The sequence below is a fragment of the Orcinus orca genome, chromosome 13, assembly GCF_937001465.1.
Source record: "Orcinus orca chromosome 13, mOrcOrc1.1, whole genome shotgun sequence".
NCBI lineage: Eukaryota > Metazoa > Chordata > Mammalia > Artiodactyla > Delphinidae > Orcinus > Orcinus orca.
In genome coordinates, this window is record NC_064571.1 from 49,690,782 (window position 1) to 49,718,052 (window position 27,271).

Consider the following 27,271-nt stretch of genomic DNA (forward strand, 5'->3'; position numbering starts at 1 on the left):
TGGGCTTGGCTCCAAGCAGCAGATGGGGTCCAGATCTCCTCTGCATTTCTGTCATCCTCCTTGGGTCAGGAGCAGACTGATGAGACATGTTCTTCTCATGATAGTGACGGAAGGCAAGAAAGCAAGCCTAACCACACAAGTACATATCAAGCTGCTTATTGCTGTTTGGCTGCCATTAGCCAAAGTAATTTCTCATGACTGACCCCAAAGTCAAGAGGGGAAAGAACACTCTGCGTCTACTAAAATTAACTCAAAAGTATAATAATATAGCATGACATTAATTCTTCATCCCACACAGGTGGGATGAAGAATTAATGTCAATAATTTAATCTCCCACAGCCACTTATGGGACATTTTCTAGAGAACCAACTAATAATGTGAAATATCAGTAAATAAAAAGATATTTTAAAAATACATATCCTGCCTTTCCATTGCAAACTATGCATCAAGATATTCAAAGAGTTTATGAAGAATGTATTTAAAAACTAATAAATGAAGAAAGAACAATGAAATTAGAATATTGCCATTCTTGAATACTCTAAAATTAGAATATCACCATTCTCGACTGGTAATGAAATAACGTATTGGCACATAATCATCAGTGCTTGATAGAAATATATGTGAAAAGCTTATGGAGCAAGGAAACTAACAAATAATACCAGAGTTGCCAGGAAGTAATTGAGAACCAATTTAAATAGACTCCCACTAGCCAAAGATGACAAAATTTGAGCATCAATAAGCAGAATAAAAGCAATGGATCAAAATTCATTAAAATATTTGAATGTATGAGTCATAAAAATATTGAACACAAACAAAATTCAAACAAGTAAAAATAAAACATGGGTGACATTTGGATGATAGAAAGAAATCAACTCATTATTTTAAACATAGGAAAATAAAGGAAACAATCAGGCATTTGCCCAGCTTTTCCTATATGAGCTGTAATGCAGGGTAAACAAATAATTGATTAGAGAAAGTTTCCCTTTATGCATGTATTTCAGTTAATAAACTAATAATGATTGAATAAATTAGAATATCACTATTTTACAACCCCTAATAGATTTAAGCAATGCTCATCAATTGCTAACATTACCCAAAGAAAGACAAACAGATATTGCATATTTCTTGAATAAAATGCATAATGCCACCTATAAAGTAGTATTTTCCAAACTTTCTAACTTCAATCTAATCAAGTCTCTAGATCTCACCTCTAATTTATATGAGGTGCAGGGGAGGCAGAAACATGTTACATTAAACCTTGGGGTGCAATTTGCAAAACCCAGAGCATAAGAAAGTACAATACAGAAACTGCTCAGACAAATAAGATCGTCCATGAATTGATAATTGTTGGAAGTTGGGTAAAGGAACATGGACATTTTGAATTGTATTTTTGCATTTATCTGAATTTGAATAATATTTTCTTTTTTATTTAAAGTAAGTCATGCTGGGCATTTGTTGAAACTATGTGTGGTTTAACAGTAGAACAAGTCTCATTTTGGGATGTATGTAGAGCCCAAGTTATCCTTTAAGCTGTCTGACTAGTGAACCAGAGTGGCAGTGGCTAGTGGACATTTTCTGAGTCACTGCGCTCCCCTCTGAATACTATTCAGAGTGCCATCTAATATCAGTGACTTTCAGAGATTAATGACAAAACTAAAGTGGGTGCTAGTTTGTAAAATTCAGAAGTTAATCTCTCATCTAGAGCAGTAACTAAAATTCCTGAAATAGGAGATTGAACAGTTATTCAAAAAAAAAATCACCCATGTGATCACATTCATGCGTTAGACTAAATATGTTTCCTATGTGTCTGATGATCAAACATCTTGAGTATATTTATAAATAACTTATGATCGCGTGTCATCATGAACAATTGTACACATCATAAAAAGAAACTCTTGCTGATGTGAGTCAATGAATTGCCACCAATACTTAAATTTAGGTAGTAAGATGGGAACATGGTGACTCTCTTCTGCTTTCATGTATATTACTTTGGCATTCATGAAGGTCTGGCATTAAATGACATCTTTTTTTTTTTTTTTGTACCTCAAGATTCCTGTATGCTAGAGCTATCCTCTTACTGCCTTTATGTTGTTAAGCCTCTGTAAGGGAGTAACCTAATAAGAATTTTAATAGTGCATAGACAATGTGACTCTAAACAAAAATGTGCAAGGACTGCTATTAAGAAATATTTATCAGTAAATCTTGTTGTTTTAACTACAGAGACTCTGATTTGCAAATGGGATGTCTGTGTGGGTGTAATATTTAACTGATTTCTCTAGATTTAAATTTCATGGGGAAAGACATTAGTTCTTGGATACATGACTTTGAAATAATGGTATTTATTGACTTTGATTATGCTTTTTAACTGATGTCAATGTGAAGCTTTGGCATTAGAAAATGTCTTAAATATGTTGAATTGTATGTGAAGTCAACTAGTAAAACATAACTCTTCAATTTGAAACAGATGGGGACTGAAGACATAATGTTTAGGGAGATAGATTGGGGTGGGGGATACAAAGAGATGAAGACATATGGAAGGAAGGAGGGATGCTATAAAGCCTCTAAATAGGTACGTGAATGGAAGTGCTCCTTTACGTTGTCCATAGATGACAGTATACTCATGGAATTTGTTGTTTTGTTTTGGTGAAGTTGGCTGAAATTTAAATACTGTTAGTTTTAGGAAAGAAATCAGTAGAGTAATTGGTTCCAGTACTATGAAAATTAAGAACGTGTCCTTCCTGTGCCTCCTGTTAGTTCATTTCTAGAGTAAGAGTGTTGTATATACAGCCAAATGGATTATTGGTCTGTCTCTGAATGTCAGCCCTCATGCCCATATAGGACACTTATGTCTATAAAGATATAAGTTATAACCTCCCCATGAAAAGCATCAGAGAGAAATCTGAATTACAGTTTTTGTTCAGCCTCAACTCTTGTTATTAATTATGCTGTTCCATTATTTTGCTATTTATGAAGTGGGGAAGAGCAGTCATATGTTCCTCTCCATTTGGGCCAGTTGGGAAGTGGGCAGAGCTCCTTGGAAGACTAGATCATCCCACCAAATTACTATGCCAAAAACACATAAAGTGTATATGCCGAGTGCTACAGAAGGATTAACACCCAATCAAGGTTTAAGATACAGTAGAGTTATATGGGGATGAAGATTAAAAATTTAGATTCCTGGGATTTGCTTTTAGAAAATTCCAAATCATGAGATATTGGAACAAGCCCAGGAATCTGTATTGTAGTGAACAGCCCAGGTGATTTCAATATGTGTAGTTCCTAGAACGTGATTATCATAAACACTAATAAGCTGATACAATATGAAAAGACGTAGAAGTTAGAAAACCTACATTTACTCTTCAAGAGATTATAAGAAAATATTAATGTTCTCATTGTAAGAATTTAGGTGAATTTATAAACATATAGATCTACATTATGCAATATATTCTTATTCATGTATTAATTTTTTAATGGCAAAATAGTTGAAATGGTAAATTTCCCACACAGTAAATAAAATTAAATTCCAAATTAACTAAGCATAGCATTCACCAGTTATTGTCATTTTCAGCACACCAAATGTATGCTAATTTAAATTGACAAATTGTACAACTTAGTAAAAGTCATATAGCTGTGAAAGCCCCATGAAAACTTAAAAAGACATAAAAATGCCCAGCCTTTTAAAAAAATTTTTGGCATTGTTTTGAATATAACCAGGCACAGTCTCTGGTGGTTTTTTTGGGTTTCTTTTTGTTTTTTACCACATAGCTACTATTAAGAACACTTTCCTCTGCTAGGAGAGATAAAAGCAACAGTGGATGGCTGTTAGAGTCTGGCCAGGAAAAGAAAACAGTAGAAGCAATCTCCAGAAAATCTTCAAGAGAATCACTTGATATTTACTATAAGGTTCCGATTCCTAGACTCCCCGCCTTATACATATTAAATAAGGATCTAGTTGAAAGGGGGTACCAGGATGATCATGGATATCTGTAAGTAAATAATGTCCACTTTGGGATGCATAGGCACAATGATGTTATCAAATTCTCTCCTTACAACAGAAAGGAAAAAAAAATATTATGTAGCTTGAATTTTCCTTTGTATTTTCTGAAACTTTTACTTCTTTCAGTAGTGACAAAGGAGAGCCTCCACTGCAGGGCCTGGGTTAAAATAAGGTGAATGAGGCTCTTGCCTTGGTTGCAAAAATTAAGGGGCTATTTAAGAAAAAAAAGAAAAGAAATAATAAAAGCAGAATACAGGGCTTCCCTGGTGGTGCAGTGGTTGAGAGTCCGCCTGCCGATGCAGGGGACACGGGTTTGTGTCCCGGTCCGGGAAGATCCCACATGCCGCGGAGCAGCTGGGCCCGTGAGCCATGGCCACTGAGCCTGCGCGTCCGGAGCTTGTGCTCCGCAACGGGAGAGGCCACAACAGTGAGAGGCCTGCGTACCGCAAAAAAAAAAAAAAAAAAAAAAAAAGCAGAATACAGAGCTCTGCCAAGCCATATTAAATCCTGAAGTAAAATAAGTAATACTTAAAAGAAGTAAAATAAGTAATACTTACTCCTTTATTTAAATTTTTATTTTTTGTCCATCATGGATAATTTTGCATTAATTTTATCTTTTTAAATAGTGCATTAAAATATTGTTTATTTTGATTACTGAGTTTTTCAGCACCTCCTTAATTTTTGGACCGGAGGCAAACACCTCACCCCAGTTACAGCTCTGGTTCTATGCACTGTGCAGAATGGAATTGCCTCAGTTATTTAAAAGCATGTTGACATCCAAGCACGATGGGTTGTTTCCCTCCAATTGCATCTCCTGGGTAAATATGTTTCTGCCTGGAGCTAAGACCAATCATGCTCCCCAAATTTAGTTAGATCTATTATGTAATGCAGTCAAATGAACTTATGTATTCCTAGACTGAGATTGAAGTGAGAGTGCCCTAAAACATATGGCTAGGTCAATAATTTTTAAAATTAACTAATGTACTAAAAAATGAAATAAGGGGGGAGGAGGATATATTAAGGGAGAGGAACATGCTAAACTAGAGTGCCTGTATCCAGGTTTGAGTATAAAGTAAAAAAAAAAAAAATACTGAGTTGATTAAATTATAGTTCTCCTCAACAACTAATAATGTCTTCAGAGGTTCTATTTGCTGTTATTATTGTATTTTGGATGGAAGAGTTTCTCTAAAGAAAATCTTCTTGAATCCCCATGACCAAGAAGAAGAAACCCAAGCCAAGTATTTGATTGCCTACTAAGTACTTGTTGTGACAATATACTCACAGAAGCAGATTTTGTCATACTGGCTGTTTTACTATTGCAAAGTTTCACTATTGTCTTCATTAAACTAAAACAGCTTGTTTAAAACCTACACATGGCAGGGATCTTTTGAAAATTGTTAGTTGTTCAAACATGGCATAGAATTGCAGACTAAAAAGTAATACGAAGTCTAAAACATACTGAGCATAACTGAGCACAGTTAAAGGAGCCAGCGTTTCGTTAATTGAGGACGTAGTCATTGTGATGACAGTGCAATATGTTGGTGAAAATTTCTTAAAAGCCTCTAAAAGAAAAAGAGCAAGTTTGTAGGTGAGTACAATTTGCAGTGGAGAGGTTCACCAATATGTTGATAGAGATTATCACTAGAAATACAATCTGGGTGCTTTTATCTTCCTATAAAAAGTGCATTGTTTGATTTTTCTATAATGAGATTATTTTGCCTACATACAAAGCATTTTAATAGTAGTCACCTTAGAAAAATATATTCATATCTTAATGTCAGTAGGAAAGTTTTTCGGTTAGGACCTAAAGGAAATTTCTTTTTTTTTGCATTATAAGGATTATAAAGCCCTTAATTGCATCCATTTTATATGGTAACATTTTCAGAGACATTAAAAATTGAAATTGATACTTTAAGAAAGTGTTTATTTTATTGTCCTATACAGTGGTGGAGAAATGAGCAGGAAGACTACTTAGGTCATTTCAAGCTTCATAATTCTATAGTTTGAAATGTTTTTTCAAAAAAATTGAGAAAAGAGTATTACAGTAAGTTCTTGAGAATTTTGCTGGTTCCATTGTTACTGTAGAAAATACTTTTTTCATAAATTTCTATGAAAAATTTATATCTGCCATATATAGTTTTTCTTAATTTAAGAAAGTAAATATTTTATACCAAAAACCTAGTTCATTTCAGGAAAATAAAGTTCTAGCAACTTTTTAAAATATTTAAGGGTATGAGATTGTTTCCTTTGCCTCAAGCCTTTTTTGTAATTTATAAAGGGAAAATTAAGACTACTATTTATGTCATATTTTCACTTATATTTTATCCCAAACTTAACTAATAATATTTTATTTAAGGATTCTCTAGTCATTCTTCTTTTTATCCATTTATTAAAAAAATATATATTGCCTGTGTACCTACCATATGGCAGACACTGTGAGATCCTGAGGAGAGGCAAACAAGCTAGATGTAATGACTGTCCTCAGGAAGAAAATGCTATTTGCCTCAATTGCTTTGCAAAAAATTACCAACAAATGGCAAATTTCAAAATATCCTGCCCGTAACTCTGGACATAGTTATTCTAGACTCTATCAACTTTGGAGAAAATATTTTCAAAGGCATTTAGCTTTTTATTATTAGAATTTCCCACATTACTTTGAGGAATAAAGCAATGGAAAATGGAAAAATGTATGCTCACTCTCACTCAACTGATGATGAGTGTTTTGTGAATAAAGCCCAGTGATGATAACCATGATAATGTCATATAATAATTCTATTTTGATGTGGAAGTCAAATGCATTCATGATTTATACTTTAGAGGAAATAGTTCTATGTACCTAGGCATGCATTAGTAATTTACACATTGGACAACTATGCCTCATTTGCATGCTTTTTAAATGTTTGAAAAATTTCAAACATAATGAAAAGCATGTCTGTTTGCACATGGGATTAATTTGCTGTTAGAAGTAAAAATTCTGCATAAAGCTATCTGTTCTATGAGGAAAAACATTCTACCCTCTGTACCTACTGGATGAAGAATGAAGCCTTGGTATGAATACAGACATGTCCTTACATGTTTCCAAAAGCGTAGTTGACAAATCCCTCCCTTGACATGCCATGGCTTTTCTTTAATAATACAGAGAATGGACACTCTCTGAGGTTCCACTTTTATTGAAGATAGAATTTTTTTTATAGACTAACGTGCCAACCAAGAACAACTAGAAAAAGCTTTAAAAAATGTTTACAAGCCTTAAAGAGCAACTGAGGCCACCGAGAGTTGATGGGCAATGCTATCTAATAGAAGATAAGTGTATTTTAGCAGTCTGCTGTGCTATTACTTTCATTAAATTTACCTTAGGTGAAAAGCTAAGAAACTTTTAAAAAATGTTTTATTCCAAACAAACAAACAAACAAACAATTACCAGGCATTTGACCTAATAAAACCCCAAATGACTGTAAAAGAAAAAAAGAAAAAGAGTTTTAAAAAAGGAGACAAAAAAAGTAAAATAAGTGATTCAGATATTGGTGTTATCAGATCCAGAATTTGAAATAATTGTGATTAATATGTTAAGAAAATAGATAATGTGATGAAAAATTTCACCAAAAACTAGAATCTAAAAATAATCAAATAGAAATTCTATAACTAGAAAAATAAAACCACTTAAGTAAAAACAAAAAAAACCTAAATGAGGTTAGGTTAGAATCAGCAGAAGAAAAAATTAGTAAACTAAATATTAAGCCAACAGAAAATATCAAGACTAAAGCATAGAAAATAATATAGAATGGAGAAAGAAAAATTATTTGATGGAAGAAAATTATTGCAAGTCATATATCTGATAAGGCATTGATATCCAGTAAATAGAGAGAAATCTTACAACTCAACAACAAAACAAACAACTCAATTAAAAAATGGGCAAGGACTTAATTAGACATTTCTCCAAAGACAACATACAGATGGCCAATAAGCACATGAAAAGGTGTTGAACATCACTAATCATTAGGGAAACGAAAATCAAAACTGTGATGAGATACTACTTCATGGTCACTAGGATGGCTATTATGAAACAAAAACAAAAACAAGAAAACAAAAACAGAAAACAGTAGTGTTGACAAGAATGTAGAGAAACTGGAACTCTTGCATTGCCGGGAACCACTATGGAAAATGGTATGGTATGCCTCAAGAATTATCATATGACCCAGCAATCTGCTTCTTGGTATATACACAAAGGAATTGAAACCAGGGTCTTGAAGAGAGATTTGTACACCCATGTTCGTAGCAGCATTATTCCCAATGGCTAAAATGTGGAGGTAACCCAGGTGTCCATTGACAGATGAATAGATAAATAAAAAGTGTTATATAAACACAACAGAACATTATTCAGCCTTAAAAAAGAAGGAAATTCTGACACCTGCTACAACATGGAGGAACCTTGAGGATACTGTGCTGAGTGAAATAAGCCCATCACATAAAGACACACACACTGTATGATCCCACTCACATGCAGTTCCTAGAGAAGCCAAACCCATAGAGACAGAAAGCAGAATGGTGGGTGCCAGGCCCTGGGGGAGGAGTGGTGATGGGGGAGTTGTTTAATGGGTGCAGAGTTTCAGTTTGGGAAGATGAAAAAGTTCTGGAGATGGACGGGGTTGATGGTTGTACAATGTTGTGAATGTGTTTATTAATGCCACTGAACTGTACTCTTAAAAATGGCTAAGATGGGGCTTCCCTGGTGGCGCAGTAGTTGAGAGTCCGCCTGCCGATGCAGGGGACATGGGTTCATGCCCCGGTCTGGGAAGATCCCACGTGCCGTGGAGTGGCTAGGCCCATGAGCCATGGCCGCTGAGCCTGCGCGTCCAGAGCCTGTGCTCCGCAACGGAAGAGGCCACAACAGTGAGAGGCCCGTGCACTGCAAAAAAAAAGAAAGAATGGCTAAGATGGTAAGTTTTATATTATGTATATTTCACCATAAAAAAAAATGGGAACAAAAAGAAAAATTACTCGAGACACAGAATGTGGTAAAATTATCTAACATATACAAAATTGCAGTTCAAGCAAAAAAGGGGAGAAATAACTGGAATTAAGCAATATGTGATTAGAAACTGGCCAAGAATTCTCCCAAATTTATGAATGGTATCAGGTCACAGATACAAGAAGACCCTAAGCAGGAAAAAACACAAAGAAAACCACACCTTTGAAAATCATAGTAAAACTGCCCAATACCACAATAAAAAATCTTAAAAATCACCATGGGGGCTAAAAAGATACATAACCTTAAAGGATCAGCAAAATGACATGATAACTGACATTTCAATATAATTTATTGAAGCCAAAATATATTGGAATGATGGTTTTTAATTGCTGAAAGAATAATTTTCCAAACAACAATTTTCTGTAAACTAAAATATTATTTTTAAAAGGAAAGCAAAATAAGTATATCGTGAAACAAAATCTGAGATTTTTGCCACCAGTAGACCCAACTAAATGAAATAGCAAAGGACCTTTTTCATACAGAAAAAAATAAATCCAATGAAAACAACTAAATGCAGGAAGGAATGAAGAGCTATGGAAAAGTTAAGTATGTGGATAATTATAAATATTGACCTATAAAATAATAATAGTAATGTATCATAGGGATTATAACATAGAAATGCAATACAAGACAACAATAGCACAAAAACCAGAAAGGGGAAAGAGAGTTAAAGAGTTCAAATGTCCTTACATTGCCCTGGACATAGTAATTTAGACTATGATTAGTTAAGCATGCATACTATAATCCGAGGAAACCACTAAAAGCTGCTAGAGGAAAAAAGTTAAATAATACAAGTAATTGACTAATCCAATATAATTCAAAAAAGGAGGGGAAAAGGAAACATTGACTAGGTAGGACAATTACAAAATAAATAGTAAGATAGTATATATCCAACTATATCAGCAATTATTTTAAGTATAAATAGACAAAGAACTCCAAGTAAAAACAAAGATTGTCATATAGAGTTTTAAAACTCAACCAAATGTAATATATAGAGAAGCATTTTAAATATAAACATACAGAAAAGTTAAAGTGAAAATAAAAAATATATACCTTACAAAAACTAGTACAAAGAAAAGTGGGTTAGCTACACTGATATCTGACAAAATAAACTTTAAGGCCAGCAGCAATACTAGAGGATATAGCATACTGATTAAAGCATTCCTCTACCAAGAATATATAACAATTATATTTTTATTCAACAAATTATACATATATGACAAAATATATTAAAATATATAAAAATTATATTTGCTTATTTATAACAAAATGCATAAAGAAAAAATTACAGAACATAAAGAATATATAATATATGAATTACACAGTAAATAAACTTGATTTAACCAACAGACATAGAATACTCATGCACAAAAATTGTGGAGCAAACATTCTTTTCAAGCCTAAAAAATTAATATATACAAGACCTTAAGGTAAGTTTCAACAAAGTTCAAAGGATTGATATCATAAAGAACATGAATTCTGAATGCATAATATTAGGAAAAAAATCCTCCAATGTTTGAAAGTTGTCATACTAAGCATCTAAGTATCTATGGATCAAAAAAGAAATCTCAATTATAAATGAAAAAAATATTTTCACCTGAATCATAATGAAAATCCCACATATCAGGACTTGTGGGGTGCAGCTAAAGTCATGTTAAGAAGACAATGTATAATCTTCAAAGAAGATATTGAAAAAGAAGAAAGAGTGACAATTAAGGTTATGAGTATCCATCTTAAGAATTTAGCCAGAAATTAGAAAATGAGTGCATTAAACAAAAAGAAAATAAGAGAAAAATAATTTTTAAAAGCAGAAGTCAATTATATGGAAAACAAATATACAATAAAAAGTAAATAAAGATAAACAATTGATTCTTAGGAAAGATGATTAAAGTTGATAGTTCCCTATGATGAGTAATGAAGTTAAAAAGAGAGAAGAATAAGACTTACTAATACCAGGGAAAATGGAGCATCTGTAAGGATCATATATAAATATATAATGACCTCATTAGTGAATATTCTACCAAGCATTTAATGAAGAACAATACCAGTATTACATAAATCCTTCAAGAAAATAGGGAAAACTGAGAACACTTCTCATTTTGTTTTATAAGGACAGCATTACCTACCTTGTTCCCAAATTACAGGCCATTCTTCTTCATGAATTTAGCTGTAGAAACCCTATATAAAATATTACCAAACAAAATTACAACAATTACAACAATGAAGAAATTATGGTCTTTTCAATATACAGTTCTGAGTTAACTGGATATTCTTATCAAGAAAAAAAATTAAACCCTGATGTAATGTTGATCTAAATGTGAAAGACATATTTTTTTGAAGCATAAAGTACATTACTACAAGGTAACATAATGATTTAGCATAGATTTTTTTTTCTGAAATAGGACACATGAAACAACCAAAATGGAAAATATTGAAAAGTTTTAAGTTTCCTGTTTATCAAAAAAACAAACAAACATGAAATAGACACAAAGTCAAGCTTACCCTGAGAGGGTAAGGTATTTTAATATGCATAGATTTAAAATAAATCATATGCAGAATATATATAAATTCCTACAATTAAATTTAAAAACAGGTAATCAAATAGAAAAATGGGCAAAATACTTGAATAGGCTACTTTCCAAGAGGATATCCTAATGTCCAATAAATTGATGAGTAGGTGCTCAGCATCATTAGTCATCTGGAAAATAAAAAATAAAACCACAATGAGCAGTAATATCAACTAAAATATCTAAAATTAAGATGATTGATAAGTATTTGTTGGCCAGAAAGTGAGAAACTCTCACATGCTGCTTTTCAGAGTATAAATTATTACAACTTTGGAAATCTTTTTGGCAACAACTACTAAAGGTAACTCATGACCCAGCAATGCAAACTTGGGTGTGGACTCAATGGAATTGTGTATATATTTGCACCAAATAACTATAAGAATGTTTATAACATATTGTTTGTAAGTGTTAGATATTGAAAGTAATCCAAATGTTTATCAACAATTGGATACATAAATAAATATTAATATATTTATAAAACAGAATAAAGCATTAAAAAATGAGCAAATTACCACTGCATGCATCAACGTGAATGGATCTCACAAGCATAATATGATGCAAAGGGGAATATGTTGAATTACAGTATAGATACACACTGGAAAATAGCCAAAATTAGTCTGGGGGTTAGAAATACAGATGTTGTTACATGTATGGAGGAAGGGATAGGAAATGGCTGAAAGGAATATGAGTGTCATATTCTATTATTTATCTTGATGAAAATCACATGGGTGTGTTCACTTTCTTTTGAAATTCATCAAGCTCTAGACTTAGGTTTTCTATATTGTATTACTCCATACTACAATAAAAAAGTTTCATTTAAAATTACTGCTGGTATGAAATGACTAGAAAACTACAGTATTCCTTTTTCTTATCCTGATAGCCTATTCAAGACCTGTGTTTACCTAAAATGTATTGAGATGTATGCATTTGGGAGAGGTATTCTTGCTTTCTCTATTGTGGTATTTTTTTCTCTTCCTTTTTTCAATCTCTTAAAAATTAAAGAAAACTCCAGAATAATAATTTTATATTATATTTTATAGCTTTCTGTCTTTGAAAAGTACTGTAACAGAAGGGTACAGTGAACAAGAATGTGCGTTTTAGTCATAGACACATCTGGTTGTCATTCCATCCAGAAGCAGTCTATGAGTTTGGGCACAAGTTAATTAGAATCTCTAAGCCATATCTTGTTGAAAGACAGACAGACAGAGAAAGGGGGAGAGAGAGAGAGAGAGAGAAAGTGAGAGCAGGAACAAGAGTGAGAAAGTGAGAGAGGAAAAGAACAAGAAAGGGGAATGAATGAATGAAGGAAGGAATGTCTACTTCTCAAGGTCGTTATATGGGTTAAAGTAATACATATGTAAAATCATCTAGCATACTGCCTCTTATACTAGTTTTCTCCATATGTATATTTTCCCAACCTCTCTATTATGTATATACTGTATTAGTTTCCTAGGGCCATCATAACAAATTACCACAAACTAGATGGTTTAAAACAACACAAACTTATTTTCTTACAATTCAGGAGGCTAAAAATCTGAAATCAAAATGTGAACATCGTTGGTCCTTTCTTGAGACTCTGAGGAAGATTCTATTGCATACCTCTCTCAGAGCTTCTGGTGGTTGCTGGCATTCTTTGGCGTTCCTTGGCTCATAGCTGCATCACTGTGATTTCTTTGTCTGTATGGCTCTATTCCTTGTATTTCCTCCATCTTCAAATCTTTCTCTCCTTATAAGGGCACTAATCTTTGGATTTAGGCCCACCCTAATCCAGTATGACTTCATCTTAACTTGATTACATCTACAAAGACCTTATTTCCAGATAAGGTCACATTCACAGATACTGGGGTGAGAACTTCAACATATCGTTTTGGGGGATGCAATTCAGCCCACAACATATCAAGCAGGCATTAAACTAGAGAAGCTAAGAGATTTGCTTAGGGCATTAAACAAAGCTAATAACAAAGCTAGAACTAGGAAACATATGTAACTCAGAATCCAGTGTTTCTTCCCATATACCAAGCTACTTAGAAAATCATCTTCTTGATTCCAATAGATAAAACTTTAATCTTGATTATATCTATTTGTTCACTTTATATTCTTAGCTGGATTTAGAACATATAAACACATCTTTTGAAATATTGAACTCAGACAAAAATAATGCATAAGTGTGAGTTTGCATGTGTATGTGTGAACATAAATGTGAAGGTGACAAATTGGCAGCCCATGTGCCATTTCCAAGCAGCAAAGAAGTCTGTTTTGTCCTGTACAGTTTTGTTGTTGTGGAGGTTATCATTATTTTTTAATGATATATGATTTTATAAATCAATAGCTTTTATATAAAATTCCAGATTTCCAGGTGCTTCTGAAAAATCATATAATCTGGCAACATTGGACCCACCTGTCCACAATCTGCTAGGGCTGGGGAGTAGATGCCCTTTTTGGAAAAGTATGCAATTTTTATTTGGCCACAGTGCCAACCCATTCTCATTGTTTCCCCACTTCCGTTTACCTCACTCATGTATGTCACATGCTGGACTTGCTTAGTCATTTCCATCTGCTCTCCTTGATTTACAGAAAATTTAATTGCCTAGTATGGTACTATAGTCTCATTCAATGGGTTGTCTAGATCAAGTGCAAATAATTTAGGCTTTAGTTCATCTCCATTTTACTGTTATTTTTCTTTCAGCAAGAGAAAAGCTCTTATAAAAATAAAACTCTTGTTAATTCTGCTTCACAAGTAGCTTCAAAAGTCTAAACAAAAAACACAAAACTATATATAGAAATGGGGGGAGGGGCAGTAGTTTGTGATAGGATGGGAAACAAACGAACAACAAACAAACAATTCACACAGGATGTGCCTTAAAAGCTAACTACAAAATATTTCAATATGCCAGCACAAAGAATTGATTCCACAGATTTCCGGGGGCAGAAATAAGCTGAAATGAAGCAAAGGTACAATAAGGCTTGAATCTCACTGGCATCTATAACTCCAGCACCACTCTTGCTCTTCCCTCAAAAGCCACAGTAAGGGAAATTAAACTGGATTGGTTAAATTAAACAAATTGGATGCAGGGACCCAATGAAAATATGCGTAAAGCTAGATTCTGATGAATGAGAAATTTCCTTTCCTGAAGTCTAGCAGCTGGGAATGGAAGGGATTGACTGTAAGTGGGGGTGGGGGTAGGTGCAGGGGCAATAAAGAGACAAAGTTCGGTGACAGGAGGAGAACTAAGTTCCTACAGGGGATAACAAAGACAGGCTCAAATATGTAACTAATCGGTGAGTGAAATAACACCCCAGGCAGGGGCTTCTCACAAACTTAGTTTAGTAGCTGCTATTCTTCTCCAGAAAGATTTTTCATTATTGTGGGGTGAAGGAAGTTTGGGGGTAGGCATGACAGAACATACACAGGTGTTAGTGGTGCCCTAGATTTAAGAACACTGCTCATCAAACACACTGCAGTGGTCGCACATTGAAACCTCTCTAGCAGGTGCACTGATTAGAACTTAACTACTATTCTCAAGTACCTATCCATGTGCTTTCTCTACTGTAGCTTGATACCTTAATAATTATCATTATTCAAATAATTTGTAGCATTAAAAAATTCACAGTCTATCTTCTGATTACTGAAAAATTATATACTCATGTGAAAGTACCCTAATTTTACTATGCCGAAGATTTTTTCAAGTAGTACAAAAATATTTAACATGCTGAGTTTGCTTATTTCTCCTGAAAGTAACTTAGTAAACTTCATGAGAAATTATTGGGATTTTTCTACATGAAAGTTCCAGTATGTTTGTTCCAGTCTATAGCTGAGTCCAAAGACCCAGACTTATTGCATTTCCTTGCATTTAAAAATTCCTCTAGTTGCTGTGTTGAAAATGAGGTTTACATAGCAGCATGTTCAAGAACTATTCATCAACTTTTGTTCATGAGAAACTCATATCGGTTCATACAAAGGAAACCAGCTAGAGACATTTAACCACAAACCAAGTTACAAGGATTGTATATATTATTAAAATAAATAAGTTGTAAACTAAACAATAGCATTCCAGTTATGCAACAGTGATACTGTAATTGGTTAGAGGAATTCACTATTAATCTGAAATTTAGTTGAGAATATCATGTAATTTAATCTCTCCCTAGTGATACCATATTTCAGTAGAAAAAATGGCTTCATTTTGATCACTTGAATCACAGCAAATAGAAAATCCCTCAAAATGATAAATCTTCTTGCTCTTTTAAATTATCTACCATCTTTAGTGGAAAATTATTTAATACATATCAACTCATATATTCCTTCATTATTACCATGCATTTCTTCTCAATCACATATCTGTAAAGTTAAAACTCCCTTCCAAATTGATATCAGTCTTGGAATTCATGGGTATCTCAAAGCCTCCACTTTGCCTAATGTTAATTGAGAAAGTAGGTGTTTACACTGATTTCCTAATGTTAAAGCACAAGCTATGATTGCAGTAATAAACACAGAGTGTCTCTGTATTCATTTCTCAGTCAAAAAAATCTTATCACTTAGTTTCATTTATTTTTAGTGTAGAGCAAGTTTCCAAGTTAGAATACTCATTAATATTTAATACCCTATGGAAATGTATTTGTTTATGATGATCATGCATTTCCATTTTCATTGTTGCAAAAAGTTAACCAGTTTATGGCATGAGATATTATTTATGTTTCCATATTTGGGTTGTAAGAAATTCTCCCAATCAGACATAATCATAAACACCTTGATTTCACAATTATCTCATTTGTTCTGAGTAGTAGCAAGGGACAGGAGTTATAATTCTTCACACACTACTGTAGCCTAAAATTGGTAGATGCCCTAAGGTCCATTGCAGAGGAATTAATCCTAGTTTCCACTTCCTAAAAAAAAAAAAAAAAAAATACTAGATTCTTCTGACAAGTGTTAAATTGCCTCAAATTCATATCAGTAGGAATCCTTTCACATCTTACCCACAAACAAAAATAATGATAGTAATATTAAGAACACCTCACCGGTTTTCATTAAGATATTTCATATAGTATTTGTCATTAGGGAAAGACATTACCACATTCCACAGTTGACTGTTTAGTTTCCTGAATTCCTCTTGATGAAACTCTTAAAAGGGGAATTAACATTTATTAGCATCTGCATTGTGCCAAGAAGTGTGCTAGGCATATTTGATCATTTGATGAGAGACAGTGTAGCAGGTGTTTAAGATCACAGTCTTGAGTCTGAATCCTTCCTTGCTCTTATATTGCTAGGTGTGACCTTGACTGTCTTGGTTAACCTCTCTGTGCTTCACTTTTCTCATTGGTAAAATGAGTGAAATCCTAGACTCTATTTTATAGGGTTCCTGTGAGGGATAAACTAAGTTAATGTAAGTAAAGCACTGGAGCACTGTTTCACATGGAGCAGACACTCAAAATTAGATATTGGCATTATCCTCACCAGATCTTATAAAGTGAGGTGCCCTTATCCTCATTTTACTGATGAGGAAACTAGTGCTCAGAGAGTTGAAACAATTTGTTTAGAAACAGCACAGCAAGTCATACTTTAAAATAAAGAGCTTTTATCACTAAATTATGTTGTGATATTTTTTCCATTCTAAACACATATTGATAGTTTTCCCTCTGCATATTTACTGAAATAAAGAGATCTATATCTGTCCATGTTTCTTAGACTAGATACAGTAGTTACTTTAAACCTGATAACTGCAAAGGGGATTACTGCAACATATAATCTAGTCCCTCAGTTTAGATTTGTGTGTGTGTGTGTGTGTGAGAGAGTAAGGGGTGGGCACGGAGGACTTTTTGCTTTAAAACTTATGCATGAAGAATAAGAATTGTAACATGTCTTTGAATTAGAAACCCACAGAAGACACCCCAAGGAAAACCATGATCCAGTGGAAACGTTGTGGCCCAACTGAAGATCCAAATTCACAAACGTAAAATTAAAGAAACTAAATAATTAATCAGGTCATATACACTGGTGGCAATCAATGGGTTTTAAGAGTCCAGGTAAAAGGCAGGGTTTGAGGGCTTCCCTGTTGGTGCAGTGGTTGAGAGTCCACCTGCCGATGCAGGGGACACGGGTTAGTGCCCCGGTCCGGGAAGATCCCACATGCCGCGGAGCGGCTGGGCCCGTGAGCCATGGCCGCTGAGCCGGCGCATCCCGAGCCTGTGCTCCGCAACGGGAGAGACCACAACAGTGAGAGGCCCGCGTACCGCAAAAAAAAAAAAAAAAAAAAAAAAAAAAAAAAAAAAAAAAAGACAGGGTTTGACTCTTAAGAGAGCCTCTAGAAATCTTCTGCTATCACCATAAGATTCACTGATGAATGTACACACAGATATTAAGGGCATCATGGAACATTTCTAGATTCAATTCTTAAAAATTCACTGTCCCTTCTACTTACTTTTCAGTAAGCTTTACCTCTATAATAGACACGTGTGGGCATACCTTATCTGCTATTTGCTCTAGAACCTGTTGGCAAATGGTAGGAAAACTTTATAAAGGCCCTGAATTAAGTAGAGTATTCTTGTGATCCAAATTCACGTAATGACTGGTTAACCTTAGATAAGGTATTTTTCTGAGACTTAGCTTTACATTATTTAAAATTTCATTTTTGTTTTTTAAAACGTTAATGGTTATTATTTCATTACATCCCCAAAGTAATCCTGTAAAATAAGTTGGTACTCACCAGTACCCCTACTTCACAGTCAGGGAATCTGGATTTCAGAGAAGTGACTTCCATTGGGTCAAACAGAACAGAATGGGCTTGGAATTAATAGAAAAAAGCTAGTATTCACTCAATTCTAAAATATTTTATGTCCGTTTATTAATTTAATCTCCACAACAACAAACAGATGAATTGGGAGCTGCTAATATATCCAATTTAACAGATGAGGTGACTGAGGCATTGTAAGGTTAAGCATCTTACACAAGGTCATAGCTGATAAATGGCAGAGATGAAATCCAAGCCCAGACAACCTGATTCTAGTTCCCACACGTTTAATTACTTGACCACAGTGTCTTACTGAAGCCAATAAAAATAATAAAACTTGTTCCTGTCTCCAAGTTATTTAGACTCTTTTACAAAAGTAGTGAAAGTAGAAATAGGTTTATCAAAAGGAATTGAGTTCTGGTTTCTTCGGCAGGAAATGAATATTGCATTTGGAATGTATATTATTATTTCAGTACTCCTGAATTTGTCTAGTTTTTACCATTTTGCCTTATAGGGCCTAGAGGCAGAAGATAGTCTTACCTTATAGCATTTGAGGCTGAAGCTGTTAGTTTTGTGATGTTGAGATCAATATGTCTGCTTTTTCTGCTCTAAAACTAACCCAGGCTAGGAATGTAATAGGGTTAGGAATTTAAATGTCCATAGGACTCAAACTATAATTTAGCCACACACTTCAGACCTCTCTACCACCTATTCTGCAAGCTCCCTTAGATTTAACGCCTTTGTCATCAAACTCAGCAATGCCTACTAGGCATGCCCAGTGATATGGTTAGAGCCTTGCATCAAGTTTCACTTCCTCCAGGCTTTACCAAAAAGAAGGAGACAGAGGGAAGAGTTAAACAGCTACAGAAGTTGGTTCAGCTCAGGATGCCCATGGCCAGGGAAGAGCACAGATGGGTCCCTTTCACATCTTTTCGGCACAGCTTAGGCAGATCGTGAAAATCTGAAGTGATCGCTCAGCCCAGGGCCACAGTAAGGGGTGGGGCAGGGACGGTGGATCTGGGGGAATGCCAGCGACTGTGTGAATCTTGCCTGTCCCTGCATTCCGCGAAGAGCTGTAGCTTTTCAAGGGTTCCAAGCAGGAGATCTAAGTGCGCAAGTAAAGCCAGAGCTCATCTTAATCACCGACTCCTTGGCCCCTTCCTTTTGGCCCTGGAACACTCTCAGATACCCTCTCCCAATCACGACTAAACCCCGGAGAAGTGGAATCTCCACACAGCTTTCCGTGGGTCTAGCAGGGGCCTGGGCATGCTCAGTAGGCTACGTGGCTCTCTGGTTCCTCTCTCTCTCTCTCTCTCCCCCAACCACCACCCCGTGGGGGAGGGTGGGTGGTGACAAGTTAGAAGCACTTGCGTTAGGTCCCCGCCCCCAGGAGCGGGCTTCCACAGCAAGGGGACGAAGCAAAGGCAGAAACACACCTCGCTGCGCAGCATCCCGACCGGGAGGGGCTGCGCCCACCAGTATCCCAGTCTGAGGACGGCCCGCCGCTCTCCATGGTACTGCGGAGAGCTCAGCTCCGCCCTTCTCTTTCGGAAGGACAGCACCCGGCGTCACGTAACCCAGCCTTCTCGGGCTCCACGACCGCCTCCTCCTTCCCAGCTCTTTCCCTCTCCTCCCCCTTCTACTCCCCTCCTTTGCCTGTTCTTCCCTCCCGCACTCCTGGAGATAGACGCTCAAGCCTGACGCCTCTGAAAAGGCAGCAGCAGTCGCCTTCTGCACAGACCTCAGGAAATTCGCTTTGACCGATGCATGCCTCAAGCTCTGGCTCGAGCTAAGGGGGAATAACCGGGCAGGTAAAGAAGCTCAATTTGTGTTGGGGGGAGGGGATGGGGCGAGGCTAGCTCGAGAAGGATATCTTTCCCCATTGTAACCGAGCCAGCATCCGCCACAAATGCACAGGGAAGGATGGGTGGTGGGAGGGTGGAGGAGTATAGATCTTGGTTGTTTTGCATGAAGCTTTTTAAATAGATGAGACAGTGGAACTGGGGTAGTAACTTAAAGACTGAATGCAGTGATTTATTAGCAAAAAAAAGAAAATGGGCAAGTTAGAAACCAAAGCAATAAGATACAGCTATAGCTACATCTTTCTTTCCTTTCCCCATCAGCTCCATGCTGTGCCTAGCCTTAATTTGTGCAGTTGACTCCAGGCTCTAAGACACTGCACTGGTATTAGAGATGGAGCTTAGAGACTGGGCGGGAAAGCCAGGGAGAATTTTGGGTGTGCATTGGTATTGAGGGACTTTGCAAAAGCCAGGGGGAAAAGATAGGCACTTCTAAAAATTCAAAGATTTCAGGTTCTTTACTATGGTTTATTGAAAGGTGCATGGAAAGGTGTGCGTGTGTGTGGTGTGTGTTACCGTAAACATATTAAAATAAATGCAACTGCAGCCGATGACCATACTATATCGATCCTTCCAGTGGCTTGGGAATGAATTTGATTCTAGAAATGAAAGAAACGATTAATGAGGCTGTTAGTCTGCTTCTGAATTAGAGTGCTTCTTCCTTTGGCTGCAGTGAGGTTGTTTTTCAGATCCTTTTATTTTATCCTCTAATTTGTGAACTCACTAGGTTTTCTGGGCACCTAGAGAGAATCCTTTTCTCCATATAAATACAGATACTCTCTCACACACAATGAGCTTCCTCTAAGAACTGGGAGAGTCAGTTGACCTCCGCTGTGGTAAGAATATATATGTTTTTCCCCTTCTCTTACATTCCATAAAAAATTGTCTAGGTATGCATCAGTGGAGGAGGGCAGGAGAGAGGTGTAATGAAAGGTTTTGTGATCTATGTACTATAAGTTAATAAAATAATTGGCTCCAACTGACTTACAAAAAAAAATGGTTTTCTAACACATGAGCTTGTGGATGGTTTCAAAGCACTACTCTTGATCTTGAAATTCCAGATTTATTTCACAATGACTGAAAATTTCAGATTTCTGAGTCCAGTTAAAAAATCAAAGCATATTGAATAGTATGCTATCTTAGAATGATTTTTAAGAGCACTTTTTTTGGGCTTAGCATGGGAGTAGACAAGATATGGCTGCTGATTGCTGATGGTGTGGAATGTATCAGCCATAATAAATAAGCAACCGAGATCTTTATTTCCCTTTGCTAGTGGGCAGTGTGTGTGTGTGTGTGTGTGTGTGTGTGTAGTGTGTTGTGTGTGTGTTGAAAGGAGAGAACCAGTCATCAATTTCATCTGGGGAGGAACTTGAAGTGGGATCCCCTAGCTTGGTGGCTCTCAGCTGACACCTGTAGGGATTGCTCTGTACTGAAGAGAAATGCTCTCAGCTCCCTCCATGGAGGAGCGGCAGCACAATGCAGTGCCATAAATTACTGCTAGTTTCAGCTTGTAGGAAAAAAAAAGTGTTAATTGGATAGTGAGCTTCTGTGTCTAGGCAATAAATTGGTTTGTGTGTGCGTGCGTGTGTGTGTGTGTGTGTGTGTGTGTGTGTGTGTGTGTATGTGGTGGAAGGAGATAGTGGGAAGTGGTGAGGGAAATACGTGTGTTTTCTTGACATACACATTTGTGATTGTTTTTTGTCAAAATGTGAGAGTAATTTTTTGGTAAAAAAAAAAAAAAAAAGCCTTAAAAACAATTCACTATTTATGATTTCTATACCATTACAAGAACCTGTCAGGTTAGAGTTGAATAAAGAGAGGTGATTTAATAGTACCGTGAGTAATTCAAAGATATGATTTTAAATTCGAGCATCCTGGAACCACAGCAGCTAAGGTGACACACATGCCAGCTGCTGTTTTAACCACACAAATTCTAAGAGCTGACAGCCAGAAAGGACTTGAAGAGGAGTTAAGATCACTACACTGTTAGGCAAAATATTAAATACTTCACCCATCTTTAGAGGAGTTAATATTATGGCAGCTGAGACACAAATGCTGCTAAAAATAGACATCTGACTCCAGTGGGAAGTTTTCTCCTATAACGGATTATTCCTTTAATAAAAAGGAAGAAAATACTTGGTTGAAATTTAAGAGAGATGCCCAAGAAACTATCAATATTCCTTCTCTCTCTGAGAAAAATAAAATGGTAGGAATGCTATACAAATCCATGCTGGCAGCTTCCAGTCAACGTTTTGATGTGCTCTGCCTGTTGTAAAATCAGCTATTAACTGAGATTTAAATAGGTTGTATTTTTATTGTCCATGTAACCAGTGCACAATACAAGCAGAAATCCCTAACAGAGCCTTTTTTTCCCTCTCCTTCTCCTATATTTTAAAAATTAAACTTGGGCTTCCCTGGTGGCGCGGTGGTTGAGAGTCCGCCTGCCGATGCGGGGGACGCGGGTTCGTGCCCTGGTCCGGGAGGATCCCACGTGCCGCGGAGCGGCTGGGCCCGTGAGCCATGGCCGCTGAGCCTGTGCGTCCGGAGCCTGTGCTCCGCAACGGGAGAGGCCACGGCAGTGAGAGGCCCGCGTACCACACACACACACACACACACAAAAAAAAAAAAAAAAAAAAAAAAATTAAACTGTCTCAGAAATTGTAAAAGACAACATTAACCGAATCTCTATACAAACCTGGGAGGGTTACCTATTAACAGTTATAATAAACTACAAGGGTGTAATGGCTGATTGTAAGAGTGTGATATTAATTATTAGGAGACATTAGTTCTTACTTGTAGATCAGGACAAATAAGCTCCTTCCAATAAGGTTAACTCTGACTTCCTAACAGCACTAGTTATATACCTGGTTTCTGGGCTGAATAATGATTATATGATACTCTAACAGACTTTAGAACTTAATTTTTATTTTCATTCTCTGCAGATTTCTGGGTCCTTATAAAAAGACAAAATAAGATCAAAATGCATCACCGACACACAACCAATTGATATGCTGGCATCTTAGCTTGGCCTTGCAGAGGCGGAGAGGAAAGAAGAGGAGCTGTTGTGATTTCCACATCTAACAGCTTCTGGCTATTTCACAGCGTCTGTGTTTGAACCCTACTGTTGGGGAGGGACAAAGAGAAGTAAAACCCAGCCTGTGAGGCCGCCGTGTGCAAGGAATTCTGCTTTGGCTACAGTGGTACTGGAAGTCCATGATATGACAGAAGAAGCAGGCCTTTGAAGCTCCTCTGGGGTTGATAAGTGGTGCCTTAAAGAGGCAAGGGACCCCTTTCTCCCTTCTGGTTTGGGACACTACATCTGGAGGAGAAACACTTGAGGCATTACCAAGCATTCAAGGACCCTGGTTCATTGCTGGCTTCTTGTAATTGCCTGGAAAGTGTGACTCGAACTGCTTCCCTTTTGCCTGGTACCACTGATGGTACCTGGCAGATGATGGTATTTGAAGAGTGAAGCATCTGTTGACACCACCGATAAATGGATGCGTGATTGCCCTTGACGTTCTGTTGACACCTTTTCCAGAGCGTTGCTTCCAAAGTGTATCCTCCCTTTGGTCTGGAAGTTCTGTGGCTGCCCTGTACTACTGGGGTCTACGTTTTCCAGTTGGGAGGGGACTATAGGGAGAGAGGGAGGGGTTGCTGGAAGAAGAAGAAGAAAAAAAGAGCTAGATAAAGGAGGGTGCATCCCTCCCACTCCTGCCCCTCCCCTTACCCGACTTATTTCCGGATCCCTATTTCTGCATCACGGTGTCCAGGACCATTTTGACCCTGTCGGCCCCGGCACCCCCCCGCCGCACCCCAGCCCCGAGCATGGGGACGGCGCTTCTCCAGCGCGGGGGCTGCTTTCTCGTGTGCCTCTCGCTGCTGCTCCTGGGCTGCTGGGCAGAGCTGGGCAGCGGGCTGGAGTTCCCGGGCGCTGAGGGCCAGTGGACGCGCTTCCCCAAGTGGAACGCCTGCTGCGAGAGCGAGATGAGCTTCCAGCTCAAGACGCGCAGCGCCCGGGGCCTAGTGCTCTACTTCGACGATGAGGGCTTCTGCGACTTCCTGGAGCTCATCCTGACGCGCGGCGGCCGCCTGCAGCTCAGCTTCTCCATCTTCTGCGCCGAGCCCGCCACGCTCCTGGCCGACACCCCGGTCAACGACGGCGCGTGGCACAGCGTGCGTATCCGACGTCAGTTCCGCAACACCACGCTCTTCATCGACCAGGTGGAGGCCAAGTGGGTGGAGGTCAAGTCCAAGCGCCGGGACATGACGGTGTTCAGCGGCCTCTTCGTCGGGGGGCTGCCACCGGAACTGCGCGCCGCGGCGCTCAAGCTCACGCTGGCCTCCGTGCGGGAGCGAGAGCCCTTCAAAGGGTGGATTCGCGACGTGCGGGTCAACTCCTCGCAGGCCCTGCCGGTGGACAGCGGCGAGGTGAAGCTGGACGACGAGCCGCCTAACAGCGGCGGCGGGAGCCCGTGCGAGGCTGGCGAGGAGGGCGAGGGCGGGGTGTGCCTCAACGGAGGCGTGTGCTCCGTAGTGGACGACCAGGCGGTGTGTGACTGCTCGCGAACCGGCTTCCGCGGCAAAGACTGCAGCCAAGGTAAGGCCCGACGACGTCTGAGCCCCGGGGGCCTCGGCCTGGGCAGGGCGCGGGGAGGCAGGGCGCGGGGAGGCAGGGCGAGGTAGGCCCGGGCCCGTGCATGGGGGCTTCCTTCTCTGGAGCGTGTTTCAGATAGGGTCCCGGTGAAGACCTGTTTTGGGTGTTTCTGCCTTATCACCTCTCACAGCCCCTCCCTTGGTATCCTCGTCATGGTTGAGCAGCCCCCATTTCCAGGTTCAGTTCCTCCCGGGAGCCCGTTCTACCAACCCTACTTCCTTTCAAGGGGCGGGGAGAATGACCTCTTCTCTTCATTCCTCTGGTTCTTTGCCCAGCCGCTCCCTATCTTCATCAGGCTGGGGCACACCCGAACGTACGCTGTGCTTTTCCTCTACCACCACTAAGTCTGTAACACACCTATTTTCCCCGTATGATGCAGATAAGCATCTAGAAGATGGGGCACACGTTTGGTGAAAAATGAAGTCAGGAGAGATTCACCATGGTTGAACATCCCCACGTAGTTACTCATTGGTAAAGGACAAGGGAGACAGGATTCATAAGCACAGCTGTGCTTTTTACAAGAAAAGTGATACGACCTGCTCCTGGTTGTGGGAAAAGGTGGTGGGGCGGGAGAGGGCTTGTGAGGATTTCCTTGAATAGAAGGAAGAGGGTTCTTGGAATTAATGTTAGTTTCTTCGGTTATGTCCAAGTCCAACATTTGTCAGTTTAATAAAATTATATTATTTCTATGGTTTCGTGAAATGGGAGAGGGGTCAGCTCGTGTTTAGAAACGTTAGAGATTAAATAGCATATTTTTCAATTAGCAGATGACTTGGGAGGATAAATAGTACAGAAATTTAGATGTTGCTGGACTGGGAAGCTTCTTCACGCTAATAAACAGGGGTTGCAGATGAAGGATTGCCAGAGATTTTCCAAGGATATTCAGCTAATGATATTTACCTGAGTAGTGGAGGCCAAGCTGTAATTCCTGTTGTTCTTAGGGATTGAAACAGTGTGGAATTTAAAAAACTCATATCTCTATAAGTTTTATTTTCTCCCCTTTATACATAAAATTCAGTCGTTACTGTGTTTCTCCAATGTTGCTACACGACAGTGACCAAGGAGAAATATTGTTGTATAGACACAGGAAAGCCTATGAACAAAATCCAAGTGATATGAAAAAGAAGAAATATGGATGGATCTGTGGCTGAGATGTCAAGGTTTAAAGTAGATAGCTTATGGGTCAAATCAAAGCAATCAACACACGGATAAATGGCATTTATGGCTGATTTTTTTAAAAGGTGGATTGTTAAATCTGATTTTGAAAGCTGTAGTGACAAAAGCTCTATGTATGGTTGTATTTTATTGTATGTCTTCTGTTGTTTCTTTTTTTTTTTTTTGCTGACACTGCTAAGGGGAACTAGCCCTTGTAAATCTTATTGGACTTGGCAGTCCTCTCTTACCTGACTTTAAGAGAAATGAAGACTTGATAAAATTTGTAATTGTTTAAACAGCAAAGGGAGTTAGGAAGAAAAAAAATCTGGTCATTAGGAGAGTTCTGTAGCCTTCATGGGCTAATGGAAAAAAAGTAAAACATTATTTCATTGCTTTCTGCCTTCACGAAGGTTTTTGTTTTCATGTATCTTGTCTTAAGTAATTATAGAAGACTGTGTATTCCATGGCCTATACTGCACTTCAGGTTGATCAGTAAATTTCCATGGATTTAGCATCAGGCTTTATAGTTATGTTTTCCAAGAATAAAACAGTACATATTTTTTCTCTACCAAATCTAACTTAATTGTAAACCATGAATAAGATAGCTGTATTTGATGGTTTGCTATAGTATAATTTGAAGTTGCATACCTCTGCACTGATAAATATAAATGAATTAAAAATGGACATTATTAAAAAAATGGACATTATTTTATTGACAAATTGCTCTAAGTATCCCAGTGCCACTTTAAAATACAGAGCCGGCAATTTAACGAAGAACACATGAGATGTAACTTCCTTCCTTAAATTAGGAAACAAATATGACACAATGACAGCTTGTTCTGTGTGGGAGGGTGTTTTAAATGAAAATTTTTATTTTTTGTGCATTTTTAACGTAGGAATCCAGGGATGTGCATAATCAGGAACAGTTAAGAGTGGAGAAAGCATGGCAGAAGTAATATTTTGAAGAGAAGCAGAATTAGATAGCTCTGAAATGCATTTTGCAAGTGGATAGCTCTTTCCATGAGATGAAGAATTTGGAATTAGATATATAATTGAACAGTATACTACCTGATGCATAAGGTAATTCAACCCAGAAAAGAAAATCCATCAGGATAGTTCTGGAGCATTGATTCATTTTGGAAATTTGAAATGAAAACGGAGTGCAAAGATCACCACTAGTCATGAAAGGAAAACAAAAGGCTGGGTTCCTTTGATTATCACAGAAATGGGAGATGGAGTGATAAAGGCAGAGTTGATCTCCCCAGAAGGATTGGCTCCATTTTGC

The 27,271-nt window shown here is 37.7% G+C and overlaps 1 protein-coding gene and 1 long non-coding RNA gene across 23 annotated transcripts in view; one reads left to right on the plus strand and one right to left on the minus strand.

Moving 5' to 3' along the window:
- Window positions 1-17,633: 17,633 nt before the first annotated feature.
- Window positions 17,634-27,271, minus strand: part of LOC125960816 (uncharacterized) — a 999,117-nt gene continuing 989,479 nt past the window's right edge. For both annotated transcript variants that reach the window (XR_007470862.1, XR_007470863.1), the window contains exon 3: window positions 17,634-17,874. This is a non-coding gene — a long non-coding RNA (uncharacterized LOC125960816). The remainder of the gene's footprint in view (window positions 17,875-27,271) is intronic.
- The window catches only part of NRXN1 (neurexin 1), a 1,124,566-nt gene continuing 1,117,040 nt past the window's right edge, over window positions 19,746-27,271 (plus strand). For 5 of the 21 annotated variants that reach the window (XM_049695938.1, XM_049695950.1, XM_049695944.1 and 2 more), the window contains exons 1-2: window positions 19,749-20,126; window positions 23,117-24,774. In XM_049695938.1, the coding sequence (XP_049551895.1) occupies window positions 24,003-24,774 (772 nt within the window). In that variant the 5' untranslated portion in view covers window positions 19,749-20,126; window positions 23,117-24,002. Of the gene's footprint in view, window positions 20,127-23,116; window positions 24,775-27,271 lie in introns of all 21 variants that reach the window. The other 16 variants (XM_049695942.1, XM_049695946.1, XM_049695951.1 and 13 more) reach the window with 5 other exon arrangements.